At 37.5% G+C, this 21494-nt stretch overlaps 1 protein-coding gene across 1 annotated transcript; it reads left to right on the top strand.

Annotated features, from left to right (window-relative positions):
- The first annotated feature begins 4052 nt into the window (after positions 1-4052).
- Positions 4053-6131, top strand: LOC149224486 (putative disease resistance protein At1g61300). Its single transcript, XM_089388193.1, has one exon. The coding sequence runs from the start codon at positions 4053-4055 to the stop codon at positions 6129-6131; it is 2079 nt and encodes a 692-aa protein (XP_089244319.1).
- The last annotated feature ends 15363 nt before the right edge of the window (positions 6132-21494 follow it).

The raw sequence follows: 21494 nt of genomic DNA, 5'->3' as shown, positions 1-21494 counted from the left end.
TTGGCAATGCATGTGGGTGGTGAAGAGTAAGGTCATGACGTGTAAACTAAGTCTCATCATGATTTAAAGCAATTTTGTTTCTCTAGAAGTACACAAACATAAGGAGACAACATCCAAACCTATTGTGAGTATGATGAATTGAGAAACTACCAGAGATCGAAGGAATTATGGAAAGAGATGGAGTAAGATGTCGAGGAAGAGAAAACATGGTTTAAAATGGGTATATTTATGGTGGAAACTACAACACAGGAAGCTCTATTTGCAATCTAATTCATTGTAGTTTCTCCTTATGCTTTCTTACTACTTATCATGGGATTGTTTTTTGGAAGCTTCAAGATATGTGGTTTAGGTGTTGGTCACGCTCTAGACGACTAGTTAGAAGATTTTATGTTGACATCAATTTCCTTGGAAATGAGCACATTTCAACTATGTAGATTTTTAGTAGTGTTATGTGGTTTCAATTATATCGAGGCAAGGCCTAGATCGGAAGAAATTTATTGGTATGATCTCAACGTAACCATGGTATTCATTGGTTTCATTGCGAATTTCTCATTTTTAGTTGTAAGTTTCAAGTTTTATGTCTTTGGAGTCTGGCTATTGTGCAAGTCTGCAAGCTTTTCAGTAATTATAGGTCCTTTTCTTGGCACTTGTATTTCCCCTACCCCTTTTCAAGTTCCCCTCTTCCTCCATATTCCCTTTAAGGTTTCCCTTCTTAGTCCCTTCTCTTTGGTTTTATGTCACTCCACTCCTAAATACTCATTCTTGCAACCCTTGTCAACTCAATTCCATCCCTTATGTGTTCTTTGGCTCTTCTAGGTCTCTCATTTGTCTCCCATCTTTACATTTGTAGCAATCTTCACTCCCCCTAACTCTACCTTGTACTCCTTTCCTGATCTTTGATGGATAGATGGAAATTATCCTCAAGATGCAAAGGTGGTAAAAGGGGCAAAGCAAGTTATTTTGCAGATCCAAACACCCCTCCACCCCCCTCCTTACAAACTTGGGCTCAATTTGCTACAAGACAAGCTACGGCTCGCTATGACGATGTATTCCCTCAAGTGCTGAGGCACACCATCGAAGAAGTGGAGGAATAAATTCTCTAATAATGTAGGTTCAACATTAACCATCATATTGAAAGGGAGATAGAGCGTGGATAGAGCACTAATTTCTGAAATAGCCACCTCTACTCGTTCTCGAGAAACTTCTTAAATGCAAGTGGTCAATATTTATTGGCACATCAAAACGCTCATTGACAGAGTCTTCAATGAAGGATGTGATACACAACTGGAGATCTTGGTCTTCATAGTAGAAATGTTGGAGAAAATTGAGATGCTCAATAGGAAAGTCTATGTTTTTGGCCAAAAAGCAAGCTTACATCATTTTCTCCCCTTCTGATGACAACAAAAACTCACCTCCATGAATCCAAGTGGACTCTCTACTGCATGACATGCTCGATCAAACCAACTTTCAAATTTATATTTTAATTTATAATTTCAGTATTACCAATACTTTGACTATCATGATTAATCATAGACCATATAATTAATTTAATTGTTTTACAATTTAAATGACAAATTAATTTGAATTTTTATTTTCCAAATAAAAAACTAGTAAAAAAACTCGGAACTTGGCTAGGATGGCTCGAAGAAACCCGGGCTGGGAGATGAAATGAAACGCGCCGGCTTGCTGCTTCGACCTTGCGACCTGACGATTAATAACTTGACGGAGCTTGCTTGCTTACTTGCCTTACTTGCTTGCCACACACAGCGCACCAAACGACAACCGGTGATTACTTACTTGCTCGCTTGCTTGCCTTCCCGCTAACACTCCACCAAACGAACAACCACTGGTTGGTTATTGCTTACTCGCTTACTTGCTCGCTCGCAAAAAAAACAAAAACAATTATATAACTCAATTTATACAAAATATTTAATCTTACTAAAAATTAATTAATAAATATAAATAATTTTTAATCCTAATAATTTTTTTCCAAAGAGCAAAATTATATATATTATTCATATTGCAATTTCTTTTAATACTTAATTGTGAATCTTTTCTTTCCAAGAACTCACAACTCCATTACATGAGTCTGATCCTTTGCTTTCTTTGCATAATAAAACTTTGAGATCCTTTGCTTTCTTTGCATAATAAAACTTCTCAATGGTAACGCTTTTGCTTTTCTCGTGTCGAAAGACGTACATGAAATTTATTTTATTCCTTTTCATTTTCTTCAAAAACATGTTTACTATTACGATTTTTATGAGTGTCTGGACCTCTCAATCGTAACACTTTAACTTTTTCTCCTCCCAAGACAAATATAGGAAATTTATTCTTGTTCTTTTCAAAAACAGGTTTACTCTTACGATTTTTATTAGTGTCTCGATTGCTCGATAGTAACGCTTTTACTTTTTCTCCTCCCAAGATATGAATGAGAAAATTATTCTTATTCTTCTCAGTTTTTTCAAAAACTTAGTTAACTATTAAAACTTTTATTAATTTTGAGAATAATGAGATTTTTCAATTTTATTTTTTTCCCAAATAAATATATAAAATTTATTTTAATCTTTTACTTTTATTTTTTCCTTTACAATTCCATAATAAAAATCTATTATTTATAAATAATACATGTAAAACTATTTTTTCATTATTCAATAAATATCACCCTTCCAATATCTGATTAAATCAAACAAATATCATATACTACTACACCCATTAATAAACCAATAACTCCAATTATATTAGATATCATTTTTTGGATTCAACTGAGTGTGTATATGACCATTTCCATGAGAGGTAGTGGTAACTCACTAATTTCTAATGATTTTTGAATAGTCTATTTAGCATTCATTCCACTGGGTGATGCTCACATGGAGTGAAGAAGTGAGATTAAAACTAGTAAAATAAATCACATAGTGTCAATCATCACTTCCAATTATATTATTCACCTTTCCTCGCCACTCTTCTTCTTTAATTTGCTTTGCTTCAAAGCTCCATTATATAAATCTATTAATTTCTAGATTTATGATGGGACTCCTCATTCTTAATGATTTTACTTTGTAATTAAATTAAATAAATATCATATATTACTACACCCATTAATAAACCAATAACTCCAATTATATTAGATATCATTTTTTGGATTCAACTGAGTGTGTATATGACCATTTCCATGAGAGGTAGTGGTAACTCACTAATTTCTAATGATTTTTGAATAGTCCATTTAGCATTCATTCCACTGGGTGATGCTCACATGGAGTGAAGAAATGAGATTAAAACTAGTAAAATAAATCACATAGTGTCAATCATCACTTCCAATTATATTATTCACCTTTCCTGGCAACTCTTCTTCTTTACTTTACTTTGCTTCAAAACTCCATTATTATAAATCTATTAATTTCTAGATTTAAGATGGACTCCTCATTCTTAATGATTTTACTTTTTTTTTTTTCTCTGGCCACGGCATTTGATCTTGAGAATCGCTTTATTGTCAATATTGCCAGCACAATGGTCCCGTCTTCTTGACAAAGTAAAAGGCAGAGGCATATTGATGATACCTTTCACTCTTGGTGATCCAAAAATCATTATACCAGATAACAAGACATGTGCGATGCCTGGACTTGCAGAATCTGAGTCGTAAGCTTAAGCTTTAACGAATGTTAATAATCCACTCTAAATTACACGCAAACCACAACAACATCTCTTTTCTTATCATCACAAGGATTTATCATCAATATCATTATGGATCTGACATATGCTTTTTGCTTGTTCCCCTATTACCTTTTATGTTAACTCTCATATTCCGCATAAACTTTTTTGCTTCCATGACTTCTCTTCATTCTCCTCAATTCTTCTGAATTTCGCATGATCGCCGTAAGCTTATATTAATGCTGCTTAAGCTGTTGCTATTTACCTTATCATCGAAGCCAAGTCCACCTCCCTCGCTGTCCATCACAGCCTCTGATCGGCTGCCCTGCAGTCTCCGCCGCTGGTATACGCCCAGCATTCTTTCACTCGTTTTCTCTTCGCTGCTTTCCCACAACAAGAAGAAAGCCATGGCATTTATCCCCAGGGCAGCAAGCAATGCCATTATCAACCCCGTCGTCCAGCTGATAAATGATGTTATGAACAAGGAGGATGACCATCAGATTCTGCAGATTGATTTGGAGCGTATGGAGATCTTTCTGCAAGATATTGGCCTCTTCCGAGATCAACACCAAGCGCCCCCAGAGATCGTGAAGATTTGGTTGCAATTGCTGCACAATTCTCTCGTAGAGGCAAAACGTCTACTCCATCCCTTGGGACGGCGCCAACATTGTCTTGACTTTGTGGTGAACAATCCCAGGAGACCCTCCAAACAAATAGGAGCATGGAACGCATTTTTTGATCACCTCTATCATAGCTTTCAACGCGACATGTCAATATTGGTGACTTCTCTGCAGTATGTTTCAACAAAACCGTTGCATAAAGAAGAGGCATTACCTCAACACCTAGCGGCGTCTGGGTTTGTGGGTTCGGGGATTAGAGATGCCCAAGCCCAAGTGGAGAGGTGGCTTAACGAAGGTGACCGAGTGCACTTAATTGGTGTTTATGGCATCCCCGGCGTTGGGAAAACGTCTCTCCTCAGGCTGGTCTGCGACAAACATAAGAAGGTCCGTGATGTCTTCGAGAAAGTGATTTGGATCAGAATTTATGAGAATTATAAAATTTCTGACTTGAAGAGTGCCATTGAAGACCAAATACATAGAAGCTGGGATGAGACTCAGATGGAGCTGTCTGCATATCTCAAGGAACATAAATTTCTTCTAGTGTTGGATGACCTGTGGAGTCCGCTTGATCTGCAAGAACTAGGCGTGGCATTTGGGGATGGCAAACACAGTAAAGTCCTATTCTCTACTCGGAGGAAGGATCTGATTGGAGAAATGGGCGCAGAAGAGTCCATTGAAATACAACCCCTCTCTACAGACGAAGGCTGGATGCTTTTTCGCAGAGTCGCTTTTAAAGACGACCCAGTTTCTATGGAGATACAGGAGCGTGCCAGGAGATTTGCGGACCAGTACAAAGGTGTGCCTTTGGCCATAAACATAGTCGCAGCAATGATTGGCCAAACTAGTGTAGATGAATGGGATACTTATTTCTCTTTGCTGCAGAAAGTAGATCCATCTTTTCCAGCCACACATTCTGGCCTTGATGCACAACTCTATGCACTAATTCGATTGAGTTATGATACTTTGCCTAATTCAAACGTGAAGAACTGCTTTTTATATTGTGCTATGTATAAGCAAGATCAAGCAATTGATTCGCGCCAATTAGTGCATATGTGGATTGGCGAAGGTCTGGTCAAGAGCAAACAGGGGACATATTTAATGGACATGGCCATAGGGCGCAGCTACTTAAAACTCCTCGTAGATCGGTGCTTGTTCCTGATTGTTAAGGAGAGTACTAATATCTTCAGGAGAAGTAGCACACATCTTCACGATGTTTTCCCCAGCATCAGGGTTCACGATATTATTCGTGATGCGGCAATGTTTATAGGCGATAAAGAGGAGAAATCTATGGCCAGCCAAAACCTACGAAACTTCCCAGAGCACCACGATGAGACTTGCAGAAGGATATCATTTCCCGATAATGATAATGGGGATCTTCCCACCAACTTGAGATGCCCAAAGCTGGCAAGTCTCATCTTTGAAGGCAATAGATATTTGAAAGAGCTTCCGTCAGAATTTGTACTGAGCCTGACCTCTCTCAGGGTTCTCAATCTGTCGGGCTGCACCAAAATGACTTCAGTCCCAACGTCAGTGGGGCAACTAAGGCTGCTTGAGTTTCTCTCATTAAGTGGGCTCCCCATCGAAGATTTGGGTGAAGAGGTATGCCCTCTTTCTGAACTTCAATTTTTGGATCTTTCATGTTGTGGAAGTCTAAAATCATTGCCATCTCAAATTGGAGAGCTCAAAAAGCTCAAGTATCTTAATTTAGAAGTATGTTATAAGTTGGAAATGATTCCCCGTGAGATGTGTGAACTTACTTCACTGAGCAGGCTCCAGTTATACACATGTTTAAATGTGGAAACTGAAGCACCGGCAAGTATTTGGAGTTTGAAGGGTCTACACACCGGTGGAGTGCAAATACGATAATAGATAAAATTAGTAGAACTGTTGCTTTTCGGCTAATTTTTTTATGAACTGTTGCAACCCGCGACAATCCATACCGGAGAGGAAGAGCAGCAGGCTTTAAAGGAAGGGGAAAGCCGAACGTTAGCCAATTAAATGTCAATTGAAACGCTGAAAGACGAGCAGAATCTATGTACCTAAGGATAGAATTAATTGGTCCATTTCATAGTCTGATATGCACCAGATAGGGCAATCTTGGGTGTTGATTATTTACTTCTTTGAGCTTATTACAAATTGGCAGACTTATTTCAGCTTCAATGAATGTGTTTAAGTAATTATTAAAGTTCTATAATTATTTATTTATTTCAAAATAAGATTTTTAGAATTTTGTTTTTCTTTTAAAAAAAATAAAAAATACAAAAGGAGGTTAAATCCTGAAGGATAGAATTAATTTGTCTATTTCATTTTTGGATGTGCCCCAAATTGGGCAATCTTGGACGTTGACAATTTTGTTTTTTTTACCTAATTATGGATTGCTGGATTGCCCTTTTAGTGTCGGTTTACTTTATTTTTAATGAATGTATTTTAAATAAATATTTTAGTGTGGGTTTATTTCATGTTTTAAATAAATATTAAATATATATGATTAATTTGATATTTATATTTATTTTGGAATAGAATTTTTTATTGGTTGTGTGGATCTTTCTGTATGTTTATTTTGGAAGAGAGTTTTTCTTTGGTTGTGTGGAGCTTTCACTAAGAGGGATGAAAGTTATTTTGGAAGAATTAAAACTATTGAGCTTCATACAATCTTAATGATAAGCATCCACGATGGATTGATCGTTTCTCTTCTATCCAATAAACAAGATAGCTTCAACCTAAACTTAGCTTATTAAAAAAAAAATTATTCAGGAATGAAAGCTATTTTGGAAAAATTAAAACTATTGAGCTTCACACAATCTTAATAATAAGCATCTCACTAAACATCCCACTATGGATTGATTATTTCTCTTCTATTCAATAAACAAGATAGCCTCGACCTAAACTTAGCCTATTAAAAAAAATTAAATAAATAAATTTTAATAAATAAAATATATTTTTAAATTTTTTGACAGATAAAAAATTAGATTAAACTATAACCTTTAATCTAAATTATTAATCACTTTTTATTTTAATTATTTCTACCATAACACAAATACACTTCATAATTATATTAAAAAAAACCGTTAAAAATAAAATAAAAAAGTATTATTTAAAAAATCTAGTTTAAAGTATTATTTTCTGTAATATAATTTGTCACGAGTTTTGTGTTTTATATCAGTAATTATTTTAATATTGGCTTGACTATAAAATACATTTTAACTTAATTTTGTGTGATATATGTGTAATTTTTTAATATGAGTTTAACTATAAAATATATTTTAACTATATTATAGATGTATATGTTTGATATTAACCTAGATCTATTTTATGTTATTTGTAAATGTAAGTATTTTTTAAGTCCTTTACAAAAAAAATTGGGAAAATGATGATCCAAAATTAATTCTAATTCTTATCATCAATGTGATGATAAGGCAATATTTTTGCGTTTTAAAAATTAAGAAGAATTATTTTTATCAAATCAATAGTACATAAAGTTTTTAACATAGAGAATATGAAAAGTGGTAACTTGAGAAAAAAACCAAGTTCACAATGCAACTATATTCAAAATTATTACAACTACATTCAATGATACAATGTTTGAGCAAATCTTTATTAAAATATTCAATTTACTAACATTAAGCATAAAATAACAAAAATAATAAATAATAAATGCAGAAAAGCTATTACATTTTTTTCCTAATTGCAATTGTCTAATTATTACATGATTAAATATATACAATTTTATTTCTTTATTATTTTTACTTCAATTTAACTATATTTAAACTAAGTGACAAGTACTTACTACTATGTAACACTTAGTACATTTAAAATTAATTATAATATTCCATATATATAACATTATAAATCTAATTTTTAACTTATTCAAATTAAATATATATGTGTGTGTGAAAAATGGAATTCACAAGACTAGAATAAAATAGAATTTAATTAATTAACCAATTTTATAACTCTACAAACTCCAAGTCTCTAAGCTTTATGTAAACATATTTATAAATTTGGAAAAAAAATATAATTATGAGAAAATTTGGAATAATCCAAGCTTCATATGCTGAGATGGGATTATCGTCGCGACCCAACCCCGACACGGGCTAGGGTTTGTCTGCAGACTTCTGGAGCTCCCTCCTCCGCAACCTAGACTAGCTCTATCTCCCACCTGGCGCCGTACTCTTGAACGTCGTTACTGAGCTCCTCTCGTTTCCTATTTGCAGCCTTGAGCATATTCCCCTATGACCGCGTCGTGCCCTCACCGTTCTCCATTTGCAGCAGTTGTCTCCTACAGCGACGGTTATCTCTCATTACGGCGGCAGCTGGCATGTAACACTCAGAGAAGTCATGGACTCGGAATTAGTAAATTATTTGGAATACCCTCTTGAGGGTGCCTCCATTTGGATTACCCCACACTCAAGCACGAAGGGGTTTTTCCTTTCAGCAGAGATTTGACAGAGGCTATCACTCCCCCACCCTCGATCTCGAGGCCTTCCTACTCAATTATCGCCCTCCTCGCGGTTCCACCCTCCTGTTTGCCTTTCGCTACACCTCCTTCGTCGTCGACCTCCCTTCAATTTGTGGCTCACTGCATTGGCCCTAACCTCGCCGCTTGCTCTTCTGGTTACCCTCCCCTTCAACCATCTGCCGAATCCCATTACCCCTCAAATTCATCTCTCGGCGAGCCTCTGCTACCTGTTATCACAAAATCGTGTACTAAGGGCTGCTACTTAGCAAGATTTCATGAAACTGTTTCAGACCAGGCTTTATACTAAGGTTTAGCCTCCTTAGTCAGAGAGGGCTCTCTCACAGATTTTTGATATGCATTAAGGGCAAGAAAAGATGGCTAACTCTTTTAAACAACACATGAAAAATAAGATGGTTGGACAAATATCAAATTAGTCTTCATTGGGCTTATGGAGTCTCACCCATTTCAGTAAACAAAAGCACTGTCTTTTCATGGAAGTCAAGGCTCTTTACATCAGATGTTCAAACATACTTTACATAAACCACAGATTGCCAAGCATACAGGAAGTCAGAACATTAAACATGAATTCTGAGTGATTATGCTGTAACAATACTGTAAAAAGAACACTAAGAGAATAAACCACCATACATTTGAACAATATGATCTATTGAGAATCTTGAGAAGAAACAACAGCTGTTTTTCTATTACTGTAATAAGTCTTTTACATCAGCCAAAATGAAACTCTGTTTTTTCATAAATCTCCCAACCTTTTTTACATCAGAGTTTTTCCTATATATAGGAAAACAAAACTACAACTACTTGAGACTCCTCCTCCAGCATGAGGGGAGCTCGAAATCCTATCATTAATTGCCTTATCTATATCTAAACAAACTTATTAAATACAAAGGTATTGCGCTGTGAATACATAGAGTCCTAATCACATTGAAATTCAAAGTCTATCTCCTCGTGTGCATGATGCTTTCCTGAGCCTTGACACCTGTACCCTTTCTGTAGTGGCCGAAATAAATTGGAGAGGCATTCACTGAACGAGCTGCCTTGGATTCTAGCTGTGCAGATGACTCATTAGTTGGTGAAGATATGTGCCATGTTTTCATGGTCGCTGCCTTCCATCGGTCTTCATTTCCAAAAGAACATGCTTCAAGCTATTTAATACCTTTAATAACCACGCATAACACCATATGCCTTATGATCTGGATGCTTTGTAAACTGAACAGGTGTCCAACCCAAAATTCCGGTAACCCTACCAGAACCCTAATAATTCGGTCATAAAGTAGCTTTAGGAAGACTTTAGCAAAAAACAAAATATTTCACCTTTTTCTCCAACACTTACACCTGTCACTCTTTGAATGCTTAGATAACCTTGTATGATCTCTTTACTGGCCTCGAGTTCATCCTTTTCAAGATTTTCTGACCTCAGTATCAATTTCATTTTTTCTCATAAAACAGTCATCTACAGCAGTTTCGTAGCGCGCTACGAAACTGCTGTAGATAATCAAAACAGAACATATGAATCTTAAAGCACTGTTGACTTAACTTCATGATTTCTTCAGCTACTTTGTACAGGTGTTAGGGATCCAAAAAGTTTCAAAATGATGGAAACCAAAATTTATCAAAACTTGAAAAGCAAATTTCCCCTTGGATTAATCAGCTAGTTTACCTAGCTTCTTCTTCAAACTGCTAACTTCTTTCTTCAAAGCCTTGTTTTCTGCTCTTAGGCTTGTGTTCAGCTGTTTCATGGTTTTCGCCTGCTTCAGAGCTGGCACTGTCCACAAATATGCATCAGACACTAAGTCAGTTTGGCCCATTAGACTTGTTCTGCCTTTTAGTACAGCCTTTTTATAATTTGCATATCTCACTGCCCTTTCTTTAGAAACATTTTTAATCTGAGGCACTTCTTCTTGTGTTATTCCTGCCTGTTGCTTGATAGCAATGACATTTCCACCTTGGCTGATGATGACCCTATTTCTCTTGTCTTTACTCCTGGCTGCATGAACTGTTCTGGTCAAAACCTCAAGTACATCTGTACTAGGCACTTCTACAGGTGCCTCCTCTTTCTGCGCTTTCTCCACCTCTTTCATTTGTCTTCTTGTGACTGGCCTATGTGGCTTGAAAGCATATTCTTTACTAGGCTCCTCAAATCTCAACCTTTTTGAAGCTCTTGGTTTCTTAGTACTTTCGGGTGAAGATTGAGTGAGGTCAATATGCATTGGCTGCACTGGGTGATCTTGCTCAAACTCTATTGGTTCAATCTGTATTGGCTGATCTTGTTCACGTTCAATAGCTACAAGTAATTCACTTAAACTGCCTTTTGACATAGGGCTTTCTTCCACAGTGATTGACTTACCTTTCTCCTTGTTTAGTTGACCTCTGGTTTTTACCCTTGAAATCTTTTCAACTTCACTTGGTCCAGCTTCATCCTTCTTTTTCTGGATCTTCTGCTTTGATGACTGAGGTGTCTCCTTAGATGATGACTCAGGTGTTTCCTTTGTTGATGATTTAGGTGTCTCCTTTGCCACCACAGACTTCTCTGATTTCCTTAACTTGGTTTTAGGCTTCTTTTGGTCTGTCACCTCCTTTCTGAGTTCAGCCAGAGTAGGTTCTTCAATTCTTTCTTCCCTTTCCCTCACAGGCAATGGGGTGAGGCCTGTTTTACTTTGAAAGCCGGCCATAAAAACAAAAGAATCCCAATCTCTGCCAATCTTTTGCAAACCATCCAACACCAGCAACTTTACTAAACCATGGTGAAACAAGGATGTTTCACAACCATCTTTCTTTAACTGGATTTTATCACACATTTTACTAATGCTTCTGAACAAATAGAAAGGGATATCTATTGAAGCTTTACCTGTGAAATGCAACAAAAGTTTGAAGTGATAGGCATAAACTTTGTTGTACCTTCCCTCGCATGTTAGGTATTTCTGGATACATGTAAGGAGCATAGCATAATGTTCTTTTACGTAACTCCTTGGCACCGCTTTGGTGAGGTCCTCATTTACATACGGTTCCTTCAAAAATTCTCTACAGGGACTCATGTCAAATTTAAAATTTTTGAACCATTCTTGTCCTCCCCTCGGGATTTCAGTGGCAATAGAAATGGCTTCAGGAGACACAGGAAATTCTAACATTGACACCTTTGAATTCAATCCAGTAAAATTCAATGCAAAAGCCTTCGTTACCTCTGCATGTCCTCCCTTCAACTTTTCGCAGAACCTCCAGCAACTGGCATTTCGAAAGGCTCTTGCTACACCTTCATCTTTGAGTGTAACATCAAGCCCCTCTGGCTCTGTTCTCAGGCACCTACCGGATCGATGTTCCCTCTTTTCCATCTTGCTTCGAATATCTTCACACAGGAAACTAATAGCAGCTACAGCTCGAAAACAATCTCGACTTTGGAGTGCAGGCTCGCTTGCGATGATCCCTTTAAATGAGAACTCGGGCTTCTTTGCATACAGCAGACATGTTTACACATCATGAAAACACATTATGACACAACCATACCTCATAAAATCCCTTAAGATGATATTCATATGTGTGATCCTGGACCTTATGGCGGAATGATGATCTATCATGACCTGGAGTGGACATCAACTGATAAATGTGGACGGACCTATGACTCACCCCTCCCAGACTTGACATTTCAAGAAAAGGCGCTACAAAAACCCTGAAACCCCGATTTCGTAGCGCAGACAGTTAAGATTTGACAAAACGCGCTACGAAATGGCTGGTAAACAGTACGCTGCGAAAAGGCGGAAACATCATTTCGCAGCTAAATTGACCAAACAGACAGCGCTGCGAAACTGCGCAAAGTACTAATGACGCAATCAAGACAAGACATGCCTTAACTAACAATGATGGAGGGTATCTAACGATTTTTTACACGGACTTACATCAATACCTTTTGAAATTCTAATTTCAAAGTGACACACACACATATAAACCTATTCACTAAACCAAAGATTTTCATATGAAACTTGTGGACAACATTACATACATGAACTATGGTTCTAAGTGATAACAGTGGCTCCACTTGGGATAGTGTGCTCCTGTAGTACACTAAGAACGCGTAGTACCAGTGCCTTTATCCATTTTATTTCACTCACACACGGCTGACAAGCATCCCTTTCAAACTTTGTGGGCCTTCACCTCGGGCTAAAGTCTTCCTGTTCAGCTTGTCAATTATTTTTAACAGAAAACATTCAGAAAATGGTTATATACAATGATCATGGGATACTTGGTAGACTTTTACTGATTGTAATGCTTTAAGAACCTGCCATTAACAGGTCCTCCAGCATATGGCGATCCATCAACCTCTTGCAGAATATAGGTGTTACTTCCATGGTGAGCAGAAATCAAATATGGCCCCTTCCATAAATTCTCAAATTTTCCATGTTTACCTTTCTCCTCAATTCTGGCTTCCCATTTTAGGACTTTATCATTAATCTGAAATATATCTTCTTTGATCTTCTTGTCAAAAGCTCTCTTAACTCTATTCTGATTTTGTTGATGACCCTCAAACACCTCATTCCTTTTCTCCTGCAGAGCTATTAGCTGATTAATCCTCCTCTGTATGGCATTTGGTTCCTCTTCTAATCCTTGAATTAGCTTCATAACTGGTACCCCAAGAGATGTTGGGAAAATCGCCTCTGCTCCATACACAAGTTCATAAGGAGATGTTCCAATAGACCTTTTTGTGCAAATACGATCAGCCCATAAGGCATACTTCAGCTTTAAGTGCCAAGCCTTTTTGTTTTCTTGCAGCAATTTCTTGATAATCCTCACAAGGCTTTTGTTTGAACTTTCAGCTAATCCATTTCCCTGTGGATAGTAAGCTGTGGAATGACCAAGGGAAATGTGATACTGATGACAAAAGTTTATCATTCTTCTAGACTTAAAGGCCTGAGCATTGTCTGTGATAAGCTTGAGTGGACAACCAAACCTTGACAAGATGTTATTTTCCAAAAAGGATATTATCACTGAGTCATTGGCCTGCCTGGTAGGTACTGCCTCTATCCACTTTGTAAAATAATCAGTGGCTGTGAGTATCCACCGATGCTGCCCTGATGAAGGGGGATGTATCTCACCTATAAAATCTAACCCCCACTGTTGAAAGGGTGCTTCTACATAGATAGGAATCAATGGCATAGGCATGAGCTTTCTCCTTCCTTCAAATACTTGACATTCATGGCATGCTGCTATCTTTTTATAAATGTCTCTGAACATTGTCGGCCAAAAATATCCAGCCCTCAAAACTTTATTTGCAGTGGCCTTCCAATAATGATGGCCTCCACAATCTCCCTTATGAAATTCATCAATAACCTTTTCAGCCTCTTCTTCAATGAGACAATTTAATAAAATCCCTCCAGCATCCTTCCAAAATAAATTCTGCTCATAAACAAAGTATCTAAGGGATTTTAGCTTGGTGAACCGAGCTTTAGACTTGGAAAGATTATCAGGGGCTCTATTGTGCTGTAAAACAAATGCCACATCCCTATACCATTCTGATGTCAAAAAATTTTCATTGATTTGAACCAGCTCTTCTTCTTCTTCGGAAATCTCTGATATTTCTGCATTAAAATTGATATCACTGCTGTCCAGATTTGAATGAGTTAACAGCTTTGCCAAACCTTGACCCTTCACCAACTTGGTGGGTCTAATTTCAATGTCATATTCTAACAACTTGGCTATCCATTTTCCTCTTTTTCCATCCGGGTCTGCTTGTGTAAGGATGTCTTTAATGACAGCACTTGGTACATATGCAACAATATGAGAATGCAGTACATAAATTCTAAAATCCTTGATTGCCTTCACCAATGCATATGCTTGCTTCTCTAAAATATTGTACTTTAATTCAGCATTAGCCAATGTCTTACTAAAAAAGGAAATGGGCTGTTCAATACCTTGACTTCCTTTCTGCAATAAGACTCCAGCTATTGTATCTTCAGAAGCAAATGTGAAAATTAGAAATTCCTTGGTGAAATCAGGGCTAATAAGAACCGGTGCTTGAGTGAGTGCTTTCTTAATTTCTTCAAATGACTTCCTTGCCTCAGCTGTCCACTTAAAGTCTGCTCCTTTCTTTAGCATTTTTGTGATATGTTTGACCACTTCAGCAAAGTTAGGAATGAACCTTCTAACAAAATTAACTTTACCAAGAAAAGACTGAACCTCTTTCTTGCTCCTTGGCAAATCCAACTTTGAAATAGCACTGACTCTATTAGGATCAATCCTAATTCCTTCTTCAGAAATGATATGTCCAAGCAACTTACCAGATGTCAAAGCAAAGATGCTTTTGGTTGGATTCAAAGAAATGCCAAACCGCCTACACTTTAGCAAAATCCTTTCAAGGTGTTTTAAGTGATCCTCTTCCCTCTTTGAAAAGACTGTGATATCATCAAGATATACCACCACTGATTTATCCCTTTCCTCAGCAAAAGCAATGTCCATAGCCCTCTGGAAAGTCGCCCCTGCATTCATGAGGCCAAAAGGCATCTTTGCATACATAAATGTGCCCCATGGTGTGGTGAAGGCTGTCTTCTCCTGATCATCTGGATGAACAAGGATCTGATTGTACCCTGAGAAGCCATCTAACATTGACATTCTTTGAGAGCCAACAATATTCTGCAAAATAAGATCCATTTTAGGAAGAGGATAATTGTCTTTCAGTGAGGCCTTGTTCAAATTCCTGAAGTCTATGCAAATCCTTATCTCTCCATTCTTTTTCCTAACTGGTACCAAGTTAGCAAGCCAATTTGAAAATCTGATAGGAACAATAATCTTTGCATCAAAAAGCTTCTTCACTTCTTTTTCAATTAATGGCATTAGAAGAGGATTAATTCTTCTTAATTTTTGCTTAAAAGGTTTCTCATTTGGCTTAATTGGGATAGTATGCTGTATGATTGAGGAATCATACTGCTTCAAATCAGCATAGCTCCATGCAAAGACATCAATAAACTTCTTCATCAATTCAACATATTTGACTTTCATATCAGCTGATAAAAACTTTGAAATTTTGACTAATTTAGGTACCACTGAGTCACCTAAATTGCAGCTCTCTATTTCTTCTTCATTGGCTTGCAGCCTTGGTGCTTTAAACACATCATTCTGATCAAATAGTTTCTCAAGTGGAATAAGACCTTTGGGAATTAGATTATTTTGCAGCTGCAATACCTCAGGCTTTTCTTTTGTCTCCACTAACATGTTCTGCTGATCAATTTGACTATGTTCAAATTCTCCTTTCAACTCTAGGAAACTTCTTACCTGCTGATCATCTTCAAAGACTTGCCAATTTAAGATATTATCTGGGATGACTGGCCTATGGCGAACCTTCACTTCATAGTTATCAGAAGAATGTTTAGGGATAACAAAAAGACTAGCTGCAACAGCAAGAGAATCTGCCACGGAATTCTGATCTCTGGTTTTTATACTGAAGGTATATGACTGAAACTTTTCCAACAATTCCAACACCAAGTTTCTATAAGCTCTCATCCTTGCATCTTTTGTTTGATAGGCACCTTGAACTTGCTTTATGACTAATTCAGAATCTCCATAAACAGCAATGTTTTTTGCCTTCAATTCTATCAAGGTTTCTAAGCCTAATACCAGAGACTCATACTCCGCCATATTATTGGTACAATCAAAATTAAGTTTATATGACAGAAACTTACTTTCTTCAGTTGGACTCATGATCCAAATCCCAGCTCCTGCACCTTCTTTCCCTGCTGCTCCATCAAAGTACAAAGACCAGCAACCAGAGGCATCTCTTTCATCACTTTGCTGCAACTCTTCACACTGATTTTCTGCCTTTTCTTCCTGTAATTCTTTTCCCACTGATTCATTAAATAGAATAGCTGATCCAAGGCCTGTATCACAAGAATAAATAGGGAAATTCTGTGGTTTGTCCTTGCTGCTCACCATATATGCCATCCTTGTCTCACGATATAACCTTCTTTGCTCTCCAAACACTGGAATAGTAGCATAAGTCAGATCCATTTGCATGGTACCTTTGATCTTTGCTGCCCATGACCTTGAAAGTAATATCCCAAATTTAGGTGGAACATCTGCAACAACAATATCCATGACAGTTGTTTTTGCTGGGATTTGGGTAAGTGCCACAACCACATCTTTTATCAGCCCAATACAGTGAACCCTCTTTGAATCAAAAGAAAACAAGTCCTTGTATGGTCTAGTTACTTCTAATCCTAACCTTTCCATAATGACTTTAGGCATGAGGTTATGGGATGCCCCTGAATCCAACATGGCATTATGAAGAGTCATCTCATGTATATTGATGCTGATATAAAAAGGAGGAAATTCATCATTTTGCTCATCTTCAAGTCTTGGACCTAAACAAATGATAGGATTATCCTCTTGCACATTCAAAATATCAGCCCCTCCTGGTGGAGAATTAAGCATTTCCACAATCTTACTTCTATACTTGTCTACTTTCAAGATTTCATTGAATGGGACTGATATTTTAATTTTAGCAATTTCATTCTCTATATTAAACACTGAAGTAGACCTTTCAATTTCCTTAGGAGGAGCAGGGGTTTGATTATCCTTTTTCTCAAGAGGAGAATCATCTTTTCCATCAGCTTGTTTTGACTTTTCCTTTTTATCTTCCACTGCCTTTGAAACACCCTTCTTAGGCTGAGCCTTGTTTGCTGTAATAGGGACATCTCTGTTCCTGAGGTTGTATTGTTTTTGAATCTCAAATATGGCATGTTGATAACCCTTTAAGAAATCTGAGGGTTCCTCTTCAGCCTTTAGTTGGCTGGACTCATCATGTTCTTCCTTTGTTAGAAAGACCTCTGAATCTTCTTCACCCAGACAATGGATAGATTCTTCAGGCTCCTCAGACTCTTCTTCCTCATCCACCATGTTTTGTTGAAAAGGAGGTCTCACAGGGGGGTCAGCTTGCTGGTTTCTATTTTCCCTTGGTCTTTGCTGATTTTGAGGCCTTCTAAATTGAGGATTCCTGAACCGAGGTTCTTGTTGAGCTTGGGGAGTAGCAGTATTCCCAAGTGCCAATTGATCCATCAATTTCTCCATAGTCTTCATCATGGTCTCAAATTTCTCTTCTTGAGCAGAGGTAGAAGGCCTCTCCTCTTCCTTTATCTTAGCCTTAGCCATCTTGGACTTTTTAGCAGCAAGTATGTTCACCTCCACTTTGATAGCATCATTTTGCATGTCAGCCAGTGTAGCAGACTCTCTTTCTCTGAGTAAAAGAGAGAAATCAGAATCAAAAGACTCAGCATATCTTAACTGTGCCAAAGCTCCAGGAGGTTTCAGATGTGCTGGGATAGAATTATAGATTTTGTTAAACCTCTTAGAAAAGTTTTGAACAGTCTCATCTGGAGCTCTTCTTAAATTATTATATTCAGTGAGGGCCTGAACAGGATTGGTTCTATTTCCCCATTTCCTCAGAAAACTATCTTCAAACTCAACCCAATTATGAATACTACCAACTGTTAAGGCTTTAAACCATTTTCTGACTTCTCCAATGAAAGTCTGAGCAAACAACCTCAGTTTTACATCTTCATCATCCACTTCATACCTATCAATAAAATCATTGAATCTATCTACATGTTCCTCTGCTGTGACATCTTCATCCCCTCCCCATGTTGGAATCCTAGCAGCATATTTATTAGGAAGATCATGTAAAACAGCAGGGAGAGCTAGAGGAGCATACCTAGCAGGTACAGCCATAATGAATGGAGGAACAGTAACAATGGGTATTGTGTGACCAGAAGGACCAGAACTAGTATGAGATGTTGTCTGAGGGCTATTTGGACTTGCAGAGGCAGAAGACAAGGTATGAGTACGGAAAGGACTATTGGGGCTTTGTAAACCACTGACAAAAGAACTCCAATTTGGGAGAGGTAAACCAGCTTTTGAATTGAGCAAAACTTCAAAAGGATCAAGCTCCTTGAGCTGTTTCAAATCCTCTTCCTCTAATAACAATTCAGAAGTAACAATTTCCCAAAACTCCTCTTTATCTTTTTGTGATACTAGAGATGAGGTATCAATACCTCTCTTTTGTAGATCTAAAATGATACCAATCAATTCTTCTTCATTATCAGACCTTAATAAAACCTTTTGAACTTTATCATCAACAAGTTTATCTTCAGGACTTCTAGAAAACTCAGGAAATAAAGACTTTGAAATACTTGAAGTACCTGGTATATCAGAAAACTTTTGTTTACTCCTTGAGATGATATTAGGATTCTCCACAGGATTAGGTGGGTTTGGGTCTGGATTACTCCTTGTATACCTTCCTCTCGAAGCCACCTTTACACTTTAAAAATCAATGGAGTCACCAAGGTAGAATGCAGCCTCGAAAAACACTTTGAACTCCTGCTACCTTCAGAAATTCAATCTTCAAACTTCGGGAATAATTAATCATCAGGCTCCCGGCAGACGCACCAAAATGTTATCACAAAATCGTGTACTAAGGGCTGCTACTTAGCAAGATTTCATGAAACTGTTTCAGACCAGGCTTTAGACTAAGGTTTAGCCTCCTTAGTCAGAGAGGGCTCTCTCACAGATTTTTGATATGCATTAAGGGCAAGAAAATATGGCTAACTCTTTTAAACAACACATGAAAAATAAGATGGTTGGACAAATATCAAATTAGTCTTCATTGGGCTTATGGAGTCTCACCCATTTCAGTAAACAAAAGCACTGTCTTTTCATGGAAGTCAAGGCTCTTTACATCAGATGTTCAAACATACTTTACATAAACCACAGATTGCCAAGCATACAGGAAGTCAGAGCATTAAACATGAATTCTGAGTGATTATGCTGTAACAATACTGTAAAAAGAACACTAAGAGAATAAACCACCATACATTTGAACAATATGATCTATTGAGAATCTTGAGAAGAAACAACAGCTGTTTTTCTATTACTGTAATAAGTCTTTTACATCAGCCAAAATGAAACTCTGTTTTTTCATAAATCTCCCAACCTTTTTTACATCAGAGTTTTTCCTATATATAGGAAAACAAAACTACAACTACTTGAGACTCCTCCTCCAGCATGAGGGGAGCTCGAAATCCTATCATTAATTGCCTTATCTATATCTAAACAAACTTATTAAATACAAAGGTATTGCGCTGTGAATACATAGAGTCCTAATCACATTGAAATTCAAAGTCTATCTCCTCGTGTGCATGATGCTTTCCTGAGCCTTGACACCTGTACCCTTTCTGTAGTGGCCGAAATAAATTGGAGAGGCATTCACTGAACGAGCTGCCTTGGATTCTAGCTGTGCAGATGACTCATTAGTTGGTGAAGATGTGTGCCCTGTTTTCACGGTCCCTGCCTTCCATCGGTCTTCATTTCCAAAAGAACATGCTTCAAGCTATTTAATACCTTTAATAACCACGCATAACACCATATGCCTTATGATCTGGATGCTTTGTAAACTGAACAGGTGTCCAACCCAAAATTCCGGTAACCCTACCAGAACCCTAATAATTCGGTCATAAAGTAGCTTTAGGAAGACTTTAGCAAAAAACAAAATATTTCACCTTTTTCTCCAACACTTACACCTGTCACTCTTTGAATGCTTAGATAACCTTGTATGATCTCTTTACTGGCCTCGAGTTCATCCTTTTCAAGATTTGCTGACCTCAGTATCAATTTCATTTTTTCTCATAAAACAGTCATCTACAGCAGTTTCGTAGCGCGCTACGAAACTGCTGTAGATAATCAAAGCAGAACATATGAATCTTAAAGCACTGTTGACTTAACTTCATGATTTCTTCAGCTACTTTTTACAGGTGTTAGGGATCCAAAAAGTTTCAAAATGATGGAAACCAAAATTTATCAAAACTTGAAAAGCAAATTTCCACTTGGATTAATCAGCTAGTTTACCTAGCTTCTTCTTCAAACTGCTAACTTCTTTCTTCAAAGCCTTATTTTCTGCTCTTAGGCTTGTGTTCAGCTGTTTCATGGTTTTCGCCTGCTTCAGAGCTAGCACTGTCCACAAATATGCATCAGACACTGAGTCAGTTTGGCCCATTAGACTTGTTCTGCCTTTTAGTACAGCCTTTTTATAATTTGCATATCTCACTGCCCTTTCTTTAGAAACATTTTTAATCTGAGGCACTTCTTCTTGTGTTATTCCTGCCTGTTGCTTGATAGCAATGACATTTCCACCTTGGCTGATGATGACCCTATTTCTCTTGTCTTTACTCCTGGCTGCATGAACTGTTCTGGTCAAAACCTCAAGTACAACTGTACTAGGCACTTCTACAGGTGCCTCCTCTTTCTGCGCTTTCTCCACCTCTTTCATTTGTCTTCTTGTGACTGGCCTACGTGGCTTGAAAGCATATTCTTTACTAGGCTCCTCAAATCTCAACCTTTTTGAAGCTCTTGGTTTCTTAGTACTTTCGGGTGAAGATTGAGTGAGGTCAATATGCATTGGCTGCACTGGGTGATCTTGCTCAAACTCTATTGGTTCAATCTGTATTGGCTGATCTTGTTCACGTTCAATGGCTACAAGTAAGTCACTTAAACTGCCTTTTGACATAGGGCTTTCTTCCACAGTGATTGACTTACCTTTCTCCTTGTTTAGTTGACCTCTGGTTTTTACCCTTGAAATCTTTTCAACTTCACTTGGTCCAGCTTCATCCTTCTTTTTCTGGATCTTCTGCTTTGATGCCTGAGGTGTCTCCTTAGATGATGACTCAGGTGTTTCCTTTGCTGATGATTTAGGTGTCTCCTTTGCCACCACAGACTTCTCTGAT

Source organism: Pinus tabuliformis, chromosome Q (assembly GCF_031772625.1).
Source record: "Pinus tabuliformis cultivar Carrire ecotype Pingquan chromosome Q, CPIR1, whole genome shotgun sequence".
NCBI classification, from domain to species: Eukaryota; Viridiplantae; Streptophyta; class Pinopsida; order Pinales; family Pinaceae; genus Pinus; species Pinus tabuliformis.
This window is presented reverse-complemented; position numbering and strand designations above follow the sequence as displayed.